At 38.9% G+C, this 13,002-nt stretch overlaps 1 protein-coding gene across 4 annotated transcripts in view; it reads right to left on the reverse strand.

The window, feature by feature from the left end:
* Positions 1-458: 458 nt before the first annotated feature.
* The window catches only part of si:ch211-253b8.5, a 43,854-nt gene continuing 31,310 nt past the window's right edge, over positions 459-13,002 (reverse strand). For all 4 annotated transcript variants that reach the window (XM_073916292.1, XM_001336012.8, XM_073916291.1 and 1 more), the window contains one exon: positions 459-3,880. In XM_073916292.1, the coding sequence (XP_073772393.1) occupies positions 3,621-3,880 (260 nt within the window). In that variant the 3' untranslated portion in view covers positions 459-3,620. The remainder of the gene's footprint in view (positions 3,881-13,002) is intronic.

The following is a 13,002-nucleotide window of genomic DNA, read 5'->3' on the forward strand; positions in this document are numbered from 1 at the left end:
GCTGTTGCTAAGCAATTGCTAAGGTGTTCTGAGTAGTAACTAGGCGGCTTGGTATTTTTAACTATGAGCTGTATTTTAGCTTTATCTGTGTTTCTCTACCACTGACTGCTGTTTATCTGACGTAGCGCATTAGAAGCAGACATGGATGTGGGAGCGGTGGATGGAGAGAAGCAACTCATTTGCATTTAGAGCCACAGGCTACAAAAACAGCTACGTTATCCTCAGACAAAAACAGAGGGAGATTCTACATTATATAATAAATAATCTGATAGGTATACTGAGCTGAACCTTTACAGACACATTCTGGAGACACCAAAGTCGTATCTCACATCTTGTAAAAGAGGTAAAATATGTGCCCTTTAAGTTCAACTTTGTAAAACCGCATCTGCAAACAGAAATAGCTCCCAAAAATATATTATTGATGTGAAGCTAATCAATAACTAATGCAAGACAAATAAGACATTTGAACATTTTATTTGTTACTGCAACCACGTGATTTAACAACTTTAATACTTTATTAAATATTAAACATAATTTTAAGAAACATTACAACAAAACCTCTAGGCTGCTTTAAAGAGACAGGCTCATTTTGAAAGCGTAGCCCTGTATACATTTCTAGAGAGCACCAAACATCCCAGGAGGTACATTTTTTGCTGAAGTTTTTGTTTTCACAAATCCACCAGAGGCCGCTGTGTACGCTTTTTGAGATCTCAAATTTCTCTTGTGATTGCCATTCAAGCCTGCTCTTCTCACATAAATCTGGGGGATTCGTGAAAACAAAAGCGTCAAAAAACATACCTCCTGGGACATATTTGGTGGTCTCCAGAAATGTATATAGGGCTACTTTTTCAGAATAAGCCTGGGTTGGTAGTTTACATGTATTTTAGGGATACAAAATTCAGTTTAAATTTGTACTTGAAGCTTTCAGGCAAATAAAGTTTTACCTGTATTATAAACTTTTAAGTTGTTATTCTGATGGTCAAAATGGCATAAATGTGTGGATGTAAAATGGACGTCAAGGTTTTGACATCAAAATCGATTTACATTTTGAGATAATTGTTTGGCGTCATGCTTGATACCAATTCAATGTCGTTTTGAAATCAAGGTAAATAAACCCCTAAATAAAATTATTTAATGATATAACACACATCACAGCACAAAACCTTGACTCGACCACTTAATTAATCATTCAGATTAGGGCTGTGCGATGAATCGAAATCTAATCGCAATCACGATTTAAAACGTTACAATTAGCTAATCGCAAGAGGCTGTGAAATGGTATATGTAATATTTGATTTTCTCCACCCAGACCAAATGTGTGCATGACGTCTGTATGTGGAAGTCTTAGGCCCAATCCCAATTCTACCCCTTAGCCCTTTCCCTTACCCCTACCCCTCGTTTTGCTTGTTCACGCCAAGGGGTAGGGGTGTCCCAATTCTCTTTAGCTTGAAGGCGTAGGGCTAAGGGGAAGGGGAAGATTTTTCAGGACCACACTCAAAACAAAGGGGTAAAAAAGTTTCCCAGAATACACCAGCCACAGCTGCACAAAGAGGTAAGGAGATCCACAAATTAGTATTTTTGTCATTATTATGAATTTTTACAACAAACAAACACATGTTTTAATATAATTATAACCGCATACGTGTTTTGCCGTCTTGCTTTTTAAAAAACACATGACATATGATGACGTGTGCAGGTGCTGTAGTGCTGTCCCAATTCTTAGGGGTAAATTTTGAAGCCCTTCCTCTTAACCCTCGGTTGTAAGGGCCAAGGGGAAGGGGTTAGAGGTCTGCCAGCCTGATCTCACGAGAAAACGTAAGTATTTTACGTTTTGCCAGTTTAGTGACTAATTCGAACGAATTTAAACGAGTTCAGTCGTACGAAATTGTACGATTTTAAAAAGGAGGTGTTGCACCTAACCCCACCCCTCAACCCAACCGTCATCGAATTCATACTAATTAGCCACTAAAACAAAAAGTTACGAATTGCTGTGAGATTGTGTTGGGTCTGCAGGGCCCAAGCAGATTTCTTTCGGCACGGGAATAAATTTCCGAATAAAGCGCGGTAGCGGTCGGTAACAGGTGTGTTTTTGGACAGGAGCGGGAGGTCTAACAATATTGCTTCCAACATACGCAAATCGAAATCACAATATCAGTCAAAAACATAAAGAAATTAATTTTAAAATATCACAATTAGATATTTTCCCCAAATCGCACAGCCTTAATGTAGATTACTTGCATTTATGATCTTTAAATGATATTAAATGTTTTGGGTTGTGTGAATTTCCAATGGAAGACAGAAATAAAAGCATTTAGAAGACATAAAGGTGAGTTATTGTCATTTTTGATGGTGTACACAAACAGCTTCTTCTTTATCTAAAAAAAAAAAACATGTTTAGTTTCATTTTTCAATTAGAAGTGAAACTCACACGCTTACCTCAACTGATTTAAAGGGATAATTCAGCTAAAAAGTTCCCCTTTATGAGTGTCTTTCTTCTGTCAAACACTAAGGAAGATATTTTGAAGAAAGCTGGAAACATGTAACCATTGACTTCCATGTTATTTGGATTTGCTACCATGATATATGGCTTTCAGCTTTCTTCAAAATACGTGAAGTTCATTTCTAAACAAATTTCGAGAGGATCACGTGCTTATGATTGTTCACAGCTGTTCCAACTTTAGCTAATGACTGATTATCCTATAAGACGATCCTTAACTCACTATAAATAACCAGACTTTTCTCATCTCAATATCTTCGTCTTTAAGAAACCCCCCGACCCAACCCTACTTTCCCTCCTTTCAAACGGGCGTCACGGTGGCCAGCGATTAGCGCTGTTGCCTCACAGCAAGAATGCCCCTGATTTAATTCCCTTCCAAACCATGCAACATTTCTGTGCAGAGTTTTGCTCGTTTTCCCTGTGGGTTTTCCCCGGGTCCTCCGGTTTCCTCCCACAGTTCAAAAACAAGCACTCTAAACAATTAATCCAAAATATTTGAGCCAAACTCTGAGTACACCTTTCAGCATCCATATCTGATACTTAGCTACAATAAGCAGGAGGGGGAGTCATCGAGATCTACCTGAGCTCAAACTCCCCTCTCGCCTTGCAACGGGAGGGAACCCAGGACTCGAGGATCTTATAAGCTCAGGGCTATCTCCCGTGACAGCACGCCAAACTAGCTTTATTATCAATCATCAGCTAAGTGTGAACTCTTGAACTTATTTTGAGTTTAACAACTCATAAAGGGTTGAAAACATGTGAGTAAACAGTGAGTAAATCTTCATTTGTCTTAGATAAACTCCCCCTTTAATTCAAAACAGTAATGTATTTTGTTTTTCTACAGAAAAGAAACATCCTTTGTAAAGAGAACTGAAAAATGTTGGCAGTGTGTAGGTGGTGTTACAATACCTGGAGGTACCTGTGGTAGTAAAATGTTTAAACATAAGCGACAGTGCAAAATTAATGCAGGTCTTTCAGAGCGTGACACTCCCAGTGTGGCGTAATCAGAACCTTGAATTCCACAAGTGTTCATGAAGTGTGTAATAGACTGATTTATGGCTAGCCCACTCAACCCACCCCTTAAACAGTCATGTTACACCTCCAGAAAAATGAAAAGGCAGGTTTATAATGGGAGGACAGACTCCTCTGTTGCAGTGTGGTTGGCTGTGGACACTGTTCGCAACATGTCCTCTTCATGCACGTCTTCGTCATCTGATTGGACAACAGGAGTGTTTGATCCATCCTCATTGGAGGGCTGACTGTCACAGGTAGAGTTGGAGGAAGTAGATAACATACGTGACTTGATCTCACGGGGATCAGGAATTCTCAAGGGCAAATCGCTTCTCTGTAGTCCATTCTCTTCCAAGTCAGCGTGGCCAAAATCTGGAGAAGAAGAAGAAGAATTTAATTGTACAACATTGTTCGCCATTATCATTTTTAGACCTTTTTCACAAGACGATGATGTAAATCCTCAAAAGTTTTTTAAAACAAAACATTTATAAAACTTATATCATCTTTGCATCAAATTACAACAAAAATTAGCTTAATAGAGGCGTTTATAATGCAATGTCTATGTACGGGACATGGTTCTCCCTTCTGGCTGCCGTTATCATTCTGATACTGTGTCCTAAACTCATGTGACAACATTCCAGCCATAAGCAATTTGGTTGTCTGAACCAAAAGTGACGTAACAGAAACATTTAAATACCAGCAATTGCACTCCCAACCAAATGGTAAAGGCTTTTAATCTAATTAATACATATTAAACCTCTTATTATTATTAATATCGTCCACTGTGTGACTAATGTTGGTTTGCAATATGTAATGCTGTGTTCACACCAGACGCGGAACGCGCGGATAAATCGTGATATTCGTGCGTAAATAGCCACGTGAACATTCGAGTTTACTCGCTTCATTCGCGCGTCAAACCCCGCTTCATTCGCGTGTCAAATTCACTTCAGAACAGACGTGGATTCGCATGATGGGTAGGGCTTCTGTCTGCCCGAAGACTCTAGCTTCATTGCTAAATGGCTAACATGGATTTTATGAAGAAAATAACAGTGTTTATGTGCTTTATGAAGACTGAAAAACAGCGTCAATACGTTTAGGGTCGTGTCTGAGTCCACTACATTCTTTCAGAGGTGCATCCAGCTCTGTGAGCTCATAAACTCCTCTAGAAACTTAACCTGGATGATGGAGGTTTTCAGCGGTGCTTCTGACTGAGCCAAGCCGAGTTTGATGAACTGTTGTCGGGGAAGGCTGGAGGATTTCCCTCGGAACACCGACAACAGGTTCTACGTCACAATCACGCCCCCACAAGAGCAAGCTTCTGATTGGTTAACGCGGCGCGAATGTATGCTGAAGTTCAGATTTTAGAACTCGAGAGATTCGCGCGAAACGCTCGTTAAGCGCGTCAAACGTGCAAAACAATTAATTCACCCAGCGCCATTCGCATAATTTGCGTCATTCGCGCCGCGCCATTCGCGCTTATAGCGCCACAGGATGTCTATTCGCGCATTTGCATTGACTTAACATGTAAATCATTCGCGCTTGACGCACGTTCCGCATCTGGTGTGAACACAGCATCACAGTTCTGACTTTCGTTTTCAAACCGTCTGCTAGTTATTTTATTTTTAAGACCTGAGGTGAACAGCTGCTGCTTTCAGTAGTATGTCAATAAATGTCAAGTAAAATGGTATTTCAACTCACATTGGGAGCATTTAACACTGAATAAAGCACATAATCAGTACCTGAGGTGATCATTGTCAACGTAGTTTATGCTGTTGTTCTGCTGTGACATCGCAGAAATAGAAAGCATTTTTAATACAGAAATTTTGCACATCGCTGTCGCAGGTACTTAGGACAAAACTCCTTTAAACATGAAAAAAATGAAACGTTTTTAATCGCATGTTCCTATGCCATGTTGAATGTTGTTAAGATGTGGTGTTACACTTTTTTCCTTTACCTATCATCATGGTAATATCATGATAATAATATTGATTATATATTGAACAATATATCAAACAATATCAATACTGAAAGTTTATTTGGTTATTTGAGCAAATTAAAATGCTACTTGCAGGTGAAGTCAGAATTATTAGCCCCCTTTGAGGTTTTTTTTTCTTATTTTTTTAATATTTCATAAATTATGTTTAACAGAGCAAGGAAATTTTCACAGTATGTCTGATAATATTTTTTCTTCTGGAGAAAGTCTTATTTGTTTTATTTAGGCTAGAATAAAAGCAGTTTTTAATTTTTTATGAACCATTTTAAGGCCAAAATTAATAGCCCCTTTAAGCTATGTTTTTTTCCGATTGTCAACAGAAAAAACCATCATTATTCCCTGATTCCCGTCTTTATTGCAAAGATAAAATAAATCAGAAGAGGTTATCCAGACAGTGTTTTTTTCTGTTTAAAAGAGCCATAATAGACATCTAAACATGAAACAAATGGCTAAATTTGGGCTGTCAGTGAAAATCTAAAAGACCTCTAACAGCAGTCTAAATATAGACTAGTCACCAAATAGACAGATCAGACAGACTTCACTTGCAGCCATTCCTTACTGTTTATTTGATGACTAGTCTATTTTTGGACTACTGTTGTAAGCCTTTTAGATTTTCTCTGACAGCCCAAATTTAGCCTTGTTTTAGTCAAGACATCTATGTTTAGCTGTCTATCTGGTGTCCTTTGCTGGGCCAATTTATCCTTGTTTTAGTCAAGACATCTATAATTAGATTTCTATTAGGCATCTTTAAAAACACAAAAATGCTTGTTGGGTAAATTTAACCTTGTTTTAGCAAGACATTCATGTTTAGATGTCTATTAGGCGTCTTTTAAACAAAAAAAAAATACTTGTTGGGTAAATCTAGCCTTGTTTTACATTTACATTTAGTCATTTAGCAGAAGCTTTTATCCAAAGCGACTTACAAATGAGGACAAGGAAGCAACTTACACAACTATAAGAGCAACGATGAATAAGTGCTGTAGGCAAGTTTCAGGTCTGTAAAGTCTAAGAAGGAAAGTAATAGTACTTTTTTTTTTGGGGGGGGGGGGGGGGGGGGTTAAGTTAGTGTGATATCCAGAGAGGCAATTGCAGATTAGGAAGTGAAGTGGAGACTATTGAGTTTTTAGTCGTTTCTTGAAAATAGCGAGTGACTCTGCTGTTCTGATGCAGTTAGGGAGTTCATTCCACCAACTGGGCAGATTGAGCGTGAGCGTTCGCAAAAGTGATTTCTTCCCTCTTTGAGATGGAACCACGAGGCGACGTTCATTCACAGAACGCAAGTTTCTGGAGGGCACACAGATCTGCAGAAGTGAGAGCAGATAAGAAGGAGCAAAGCCAGAAATCGCTTTGTAGGCAAACATCAGAGCTTTGAATTTGATGCGAGCAGCAACTGGCAGCCAGTGCAAACGGAATAGCAGCGGAGTGACATGTGCTCGTTTAGGTTCATTAAAGACCACTCGTGCTGCTGCATTCTGGAGCAGTTGAAGAGGCTTGATAGAGTTAGCTGGAAGCCCGGCTAGTAGAGAGTTGCAGTAATCCAGTCTGGAGAGAACAAGAGCTTGAACAAGGAGTTGAGCTGCATGTTCAGATAAGAGGGGTCGGATCTTTCTGATGTTATAGAGTGCGAATCTGCACGATCGAGCAGTTCTAGAAATGTGGTCAGAGAAGTTTAGTTGGTCATCAATCGTTACTCCAAGGCTTTTCACCATTTTGGATGCAGTAATGGTTGCCCCATCCATCTGGATTGAAAAGTTATGGTGTAGAGTCGGGTTGGCAGAAACTACAAGCATTTCCGTTTTTGCGAGGTTCAGCTGAAGATGATGATCTTTCATCCAGTGTGAAATATCCAACAGTCAGGCTGAGATGCGAGCTGGAACAGAGGGATTATCAGGATGAAAAGAGAGGTATAGCTGGGTATCATCAGCATAGCAGTGGTAGGAGAATCCATGTTTCTGGATGACTGGTCCTAGAGATGACGTGTAGATGGAGAAGAGAAGCGGCCCAAGAACAGAGCCTTGAGGTACCCCAGTGTTTAGATGGTGTAGGTTGGACGCCTCTCCCCTCCAAGACACCCTGAATGACCTGTTGGAGAGGTAAGATCTGAACCATTGTATAACAGTGCCCGCAACGCCCAGTGACTCGAGCGTAAATAGCAGGATCTGGTGGTTGACAGTGTCAAAAGCAGCTGACAAGTCCAGCAAGACGAAGTTTTACTTAAGACATCCTTGTTTTGATGTCTATTAGGTGTCTTTAAACACACAAAAAATACTTGTTTGTTAAATTTAGCCTTGTTTTACTCAAGATATCCATGTTTAGATGTCTATTAGGTGTCTTTAAAACAAGGTTAAATTGACCCAACAAGCTTTTTCGTGTTTAGATACATGTTTAGATGTCTATTAGGTATTTTTTAAACAAACAAAAAAAAAAAATACTTGTTGGGTAAATCTAGTCTTGTTTTAGCCAAAACATCAACATTTAGATGTCTATTAGGCATCTTTAAACACACAAATACTTGTTTGTTAAATTTAGCCTTGTTTTACTCAAGACATCCTTGTTTAGATGTCTGTTAGGGGTCTTTTGAAACACAAAAAAATCTTTGCTGTGCAAATTTAGCCTTGTTTTACCCAAGATATCCATGTTTAGATGTCTATTAGGTGTCTTTAAAACAAGGTTAAATTGACCCAACGAGCTTTTTTTGTTTAAAAGACCCCTAATAGACATCTAGACATGGATCTCTTGACTAAAACAAGATAAAATTAAACCAACAAGCTTTTTCGTGCTTAGATACATGTTTAGATGTCTATTAGGTATCTTGTAAACAAACAAAAAATGCTTGTTGGGTAAATCTAGCCTTGTTGTATCCAAAACATTTATACTTAGATGTCTATAAGGCGGCGAGGCAGTGGCGCAGTGGGCAGTGCTGTTGCCTCACAGCAAGGAGGTTGCTGGTTCGAACCTCGGCTCAGTTGGCGTTTCTGTGTGGAGTTTGCATGTTCTCCCTGCCTTTGTGTGGGTTTCCTCCAGGTGCTCCGGTCTACCCCACAGTACAAAGACATGCGGTGCAGGTGAATTGGGTAGGTTAAATTGTCCGTAGTGTATTAGTGTGTGTGTGGATGTTTCCCAGAGATGGGTTGCGGCTGGAAGGGTATCCGCTGCGTAAAAACTTGCTGGATAAGTTGGCGGTTCATTCCGCTGTGGCGACCCCGGATTAATAAAGAGACTAAGCCGACAAGAAAATGAATGTCTATAAGGCAACTTTAAGCACACAAAAAATGCTTGTTGGGCCAATTTAGCCGAGTTTCACTCAAGATATCCATGTTAAGATTTATTTTATGCATCTTAAAACACACAAAAAATGATTGGAGGGGAACAGAAAACCTGAAATAACATGTTTCAACATAAAATGATGAATTATTTCATATGATTCTTTGCACTCAGTTGTTTGTTAAGTGCTGTTAACTGTAACGGCTCATAGACGCTGTTTTTACAACCTGACATATTTTAACAAGACACTGAAAATCAGTGTTCAAACCTGTCTCAGTAAAAGCCTTAAGCCTTGTTCTTGTTTGTGCTGACAGTGTTATTTTTTCTTTTTCACGCCGATTATGTGCAAACTCTTGGCCAATTTTAACCTGTTTCAATTACTGCCCATGTCTGTTACAAACAATCTGCACTCACTCGTTTCAAGCATTTCTTTGGTTGAAGAATGCTGGAAGTAGAAGATAATGATTTGAATCATCCTCAATGTGAATCATCTGACACTGCTGAAGTGAAGCAGGCAGCAGTTACACAAAAATATTTGACTTTAGACCCCAGGCATGTCTATGAAACACATTTTTTTGCATAACATTTCAGTATTTCATTTAAATGACCTGTGAAAGGAATGTTAGTGGGTCCAAATACACCAGTAGTGTTTCCTTTTTTACAATGAAGCCTGACCTACAGCATGCAGTACAATCAATTATGCAGTTTTCATTTGGTCACGTCCAGTACCTGCATTAAAGATTCAGTGAAATTCAAATGAAGTTTTATAGATGTTATATTAGAATGCTTACAGGTATCTATAAGCTAGTGCACAACAAAGCAGTGACAACATTTGCATTAAGAAGATATAAACATTCAAAGCTTGTCATTGGCCTAAAAGGATCAATGATTTTTTTGGCAACACCTCATACTTCAGTTTTTCATCAAATCTTCCGACCAATCAAATGCTCTGTACTATCTGACATGCCCCACCCCTTTTAAGATGCTTCTTATTTGCTTTTCATTTGATGCACTTTAACTCAACCACTCTTACTGGCAGAGCCGTGATCAAAAAACAAAAAGCTATTGGCTGTTATTTTAAAGGGGAGGAGCTGCTATATGTCCCATCCTGTCTTTAGGTTTCAGCTGAGGTTATGTCAAACATAAAAAAATGCACATACTTCACTCAATTACTGTGAAAAGAGTCTATCAAAGTGTTTTTACAGTAGAAGTTACCCAGCTATCCTTTTTGTGTTTAAAAAAAGAGGCCTAATAGACATCTAAACATGACCTTGCTAAATCAATGCCTTGTTATAGTCAAGACATCCATGTTTAGATGTCTATTAGATGCCTTTTGAAGCACCAAAAAATCTTTGCTGGGCAAATTCAGCCTTTCTTTAGCCAAGACATCTATATTTAGATGTCTATTAGGCGTCTTTTTAACACAAAAAAATGCTTGTTGGGCAAATGTAGCCTTGTTTTAGTCAGGAAGGTGTCTTTTTAACATAAAAAATGCTTGTTGGGCAAATTTAGCCTCGTTTTAGTCAAGATATCCATGTTTAGATGTCTAATAGGCGTCTATTCAATACATACAAAAGATTGCTGGGCAATTTTAGCCTTGTTTTAGCCAAGACATCTATCTTTAGATGTTTATTAGGTGTCTTTGAAACACAAAAAAACTCTTGCTGGGCAAACTTAGAGTTGCTGGTTTTTTTGTTAAGTGGTGGAGCTTCTATATGTTAGCCGACAGAAAGCTCTCTGCAACTATCACATGGTCGCACACTGAAGCTAAGCATGGCTGCACCTGGTTAGTACCTGGATGAGAGACCACATGGGAAAGCTGGGTTGCTACCGGAAGTGGTATTAATGAGGCCAGCAGGGGGCGCTCAACCTGCGGCCTGTGTGGGTCCTAACACCCCAGTATAGTGAAGGGGACTCTATACTGCTCAGTGAGTGTCGTCTTTTGGATGAAACGTTAAACTGAGGTCCTGACTCTCTGTGGTTGCAAAAAAATTTGAGTTTGTCCTTCGAAAAAGAGTAGGGGTTTAACTCCGGCATCCTGGCCAAATTTGCCCACTGGCCTCTGTCCATCATGGCCTCCTAACCATCCCTATATCATAATTGGCTTCATCATTCTGTCTCCTCTTCACCAATTAGCTGATGCGCGGTCTGGTGCAAAATGGCTGCTGTCGCATCATCCAGGTGGATGCTACACATTGGTGGTGGATAAGGAGATTCCCTCCAATGTGTAAAGCGCTTTGAGTGTCTAGAAAAGCGCTATATAAATGTAAGGAATAATTATTATTATGTCCCGTCCTGTCTTTAGGTTTCAGCTGAGATTACTTCAAACATTAAAATAAAAAATACAAATTTCAAAGTACTGCGAGGTGCCTTTAAGCTTTTTTTCTTCACCAATCAAACTGTCTTCTAAATGCTCAAGTTACCAATTAGCAATTCAACTATTCAAAACAAACTTCACCCTCTATATTTATATAGCACATTTAACTGCAAGTTGAATTGCCCAAAGTAATACACAAGTCTATGTAAAGTAAATATGTAAGTATAGTATATGCTGTAGAAATGTAGAATCTACCAATGACATGGACAACAAAATACAAACATTAAATTAAAAAATTCCACAACAAGCATTTCTTAACAGTACTTCAAATGCTAAACTGGACGAATGTGTCTTTAACTGTGACCTAAAATCCTCTAAAGACTCTCGAATGTACAGGAAAAGACCATTCCACAATTCTGGCCCTACACCACAGCAAATTTCGCCTTTCAATTTTTTTTTGGACATTGGAACAGTCATTAATGACTGATTACCTGATCTCAGTGACCACCTTTACACCAGCAATAAAGTGAGAAGTAGTTGTCAGTTTCAGGTATGAGCAACATGAACTGTGGGAGGTGCAATTAAGTTCAATAGAGTTCTGCTTTACGTAAATACCTTATGGGAATGCAGACAGTCCTGCCAGTTGCCACGCAGGCCCATAGAAAATATGTGCTTTAGCAAAATGAACTTCAACACAGGTTTGACTGCAGTTTCTAGATAGAATGACACTATGATGTCAACAACTTTACTTTCCTATCACACTAATACAGGGGTTCCCAAACATTTCAGCCCGCGACCCCAAAAATAATCATATCCGTGGCTCGCGACCCCCATTTTTCAAGGTGGTTGTACTGTAAATATGTAAATGTTGCAGACACAACTATAGGCAAATATAAACATGAGCTTATTGACAACACAAAAATGCAAGTCTATTAGCCATATAATGTTTTTTAAAGTCATTTATGGATTTAATTACATTTTGCTTTTAAAATTAAAGGCTGATGACTGATTGTTATTTTTATGTTGTTGTTTCTTTAATGCAACTATTAACTATATTCTGTCGATTATGAATAAAATAGGGTAATTCTAATAGTTTAATAAAATTTATTTGAGTTTTGGATATCACCAAGCGACCCCTTGTCATTGTCCCGCGACCCCCTAGGGGGTCCCGACCCCCACTTTGAGAACCACTGCACTAATAGTTTTGACATTCATTCATTTTTCCTACTGCTTAGTCACTATTTTATAAGGCCCTCACAGGGGAATGAACCGCCAACTGTTCCAGAATGTGTTTTACGGTGTGGATGTCCTTACAGCCGCAACCCAGTCCTGGAAAATACCTATACACACTCATTAACACTTTATTGATTTAGTTCACCTATAGCTCACGCCTTTGGACTGAAGGGGAAACCGGAGCACCCGGAGGAAACCGACACAAATACGGGGAAACATGCAAACTCCACACAGAAATGGCAACTGACCCAGCTGTGACTCAAACCAGCGACTAAGCCAAAGTAAAATGGATGAATGAACTACTAACCCATCCACTAAAAACATGTAATGCTCTGAAAACATTTAATTTCATGTAAATGTAATTTTATTACATTTTTTTTATATAAATATTAGTTTTTTTCTCTTTCAGAAACTATGTGAAATATAATACCTCTTGTTCTTGTGGCACTGAGTTAAAAAAAAACTATCCCATCTTAAAATCGTTGTAAAAAAATTGTAGACAGCGCCCTCTTGTGGATTTTTCAGTGACACCTGATAAAGCTGATAATCACCACATATTACCTCACTAAGAACTCTTGTGTGTGGCTGTGGGCTCTTGTTCATGTTGCAGGCTGTCTACAGCCAGACAGTTTGTAACAACATACAAATGAATCTGAAGTGTTAAAGTACATCACAAAAGAGCTTACT

This window comes from Danio rerio, chromosome 11 (assembly GCF_049306965.1).
Source record: "Danio rerio strain Tuebingen ecotype United States chromosome 11, GRCz12tu, whole genome shotgun sequence".
Taxonomy (NCBI): Eukaryota; Metazoa; Chordata; class Actinopteri; order Cypriniformes; family Danionidae; genus Danio; species Danio rerio.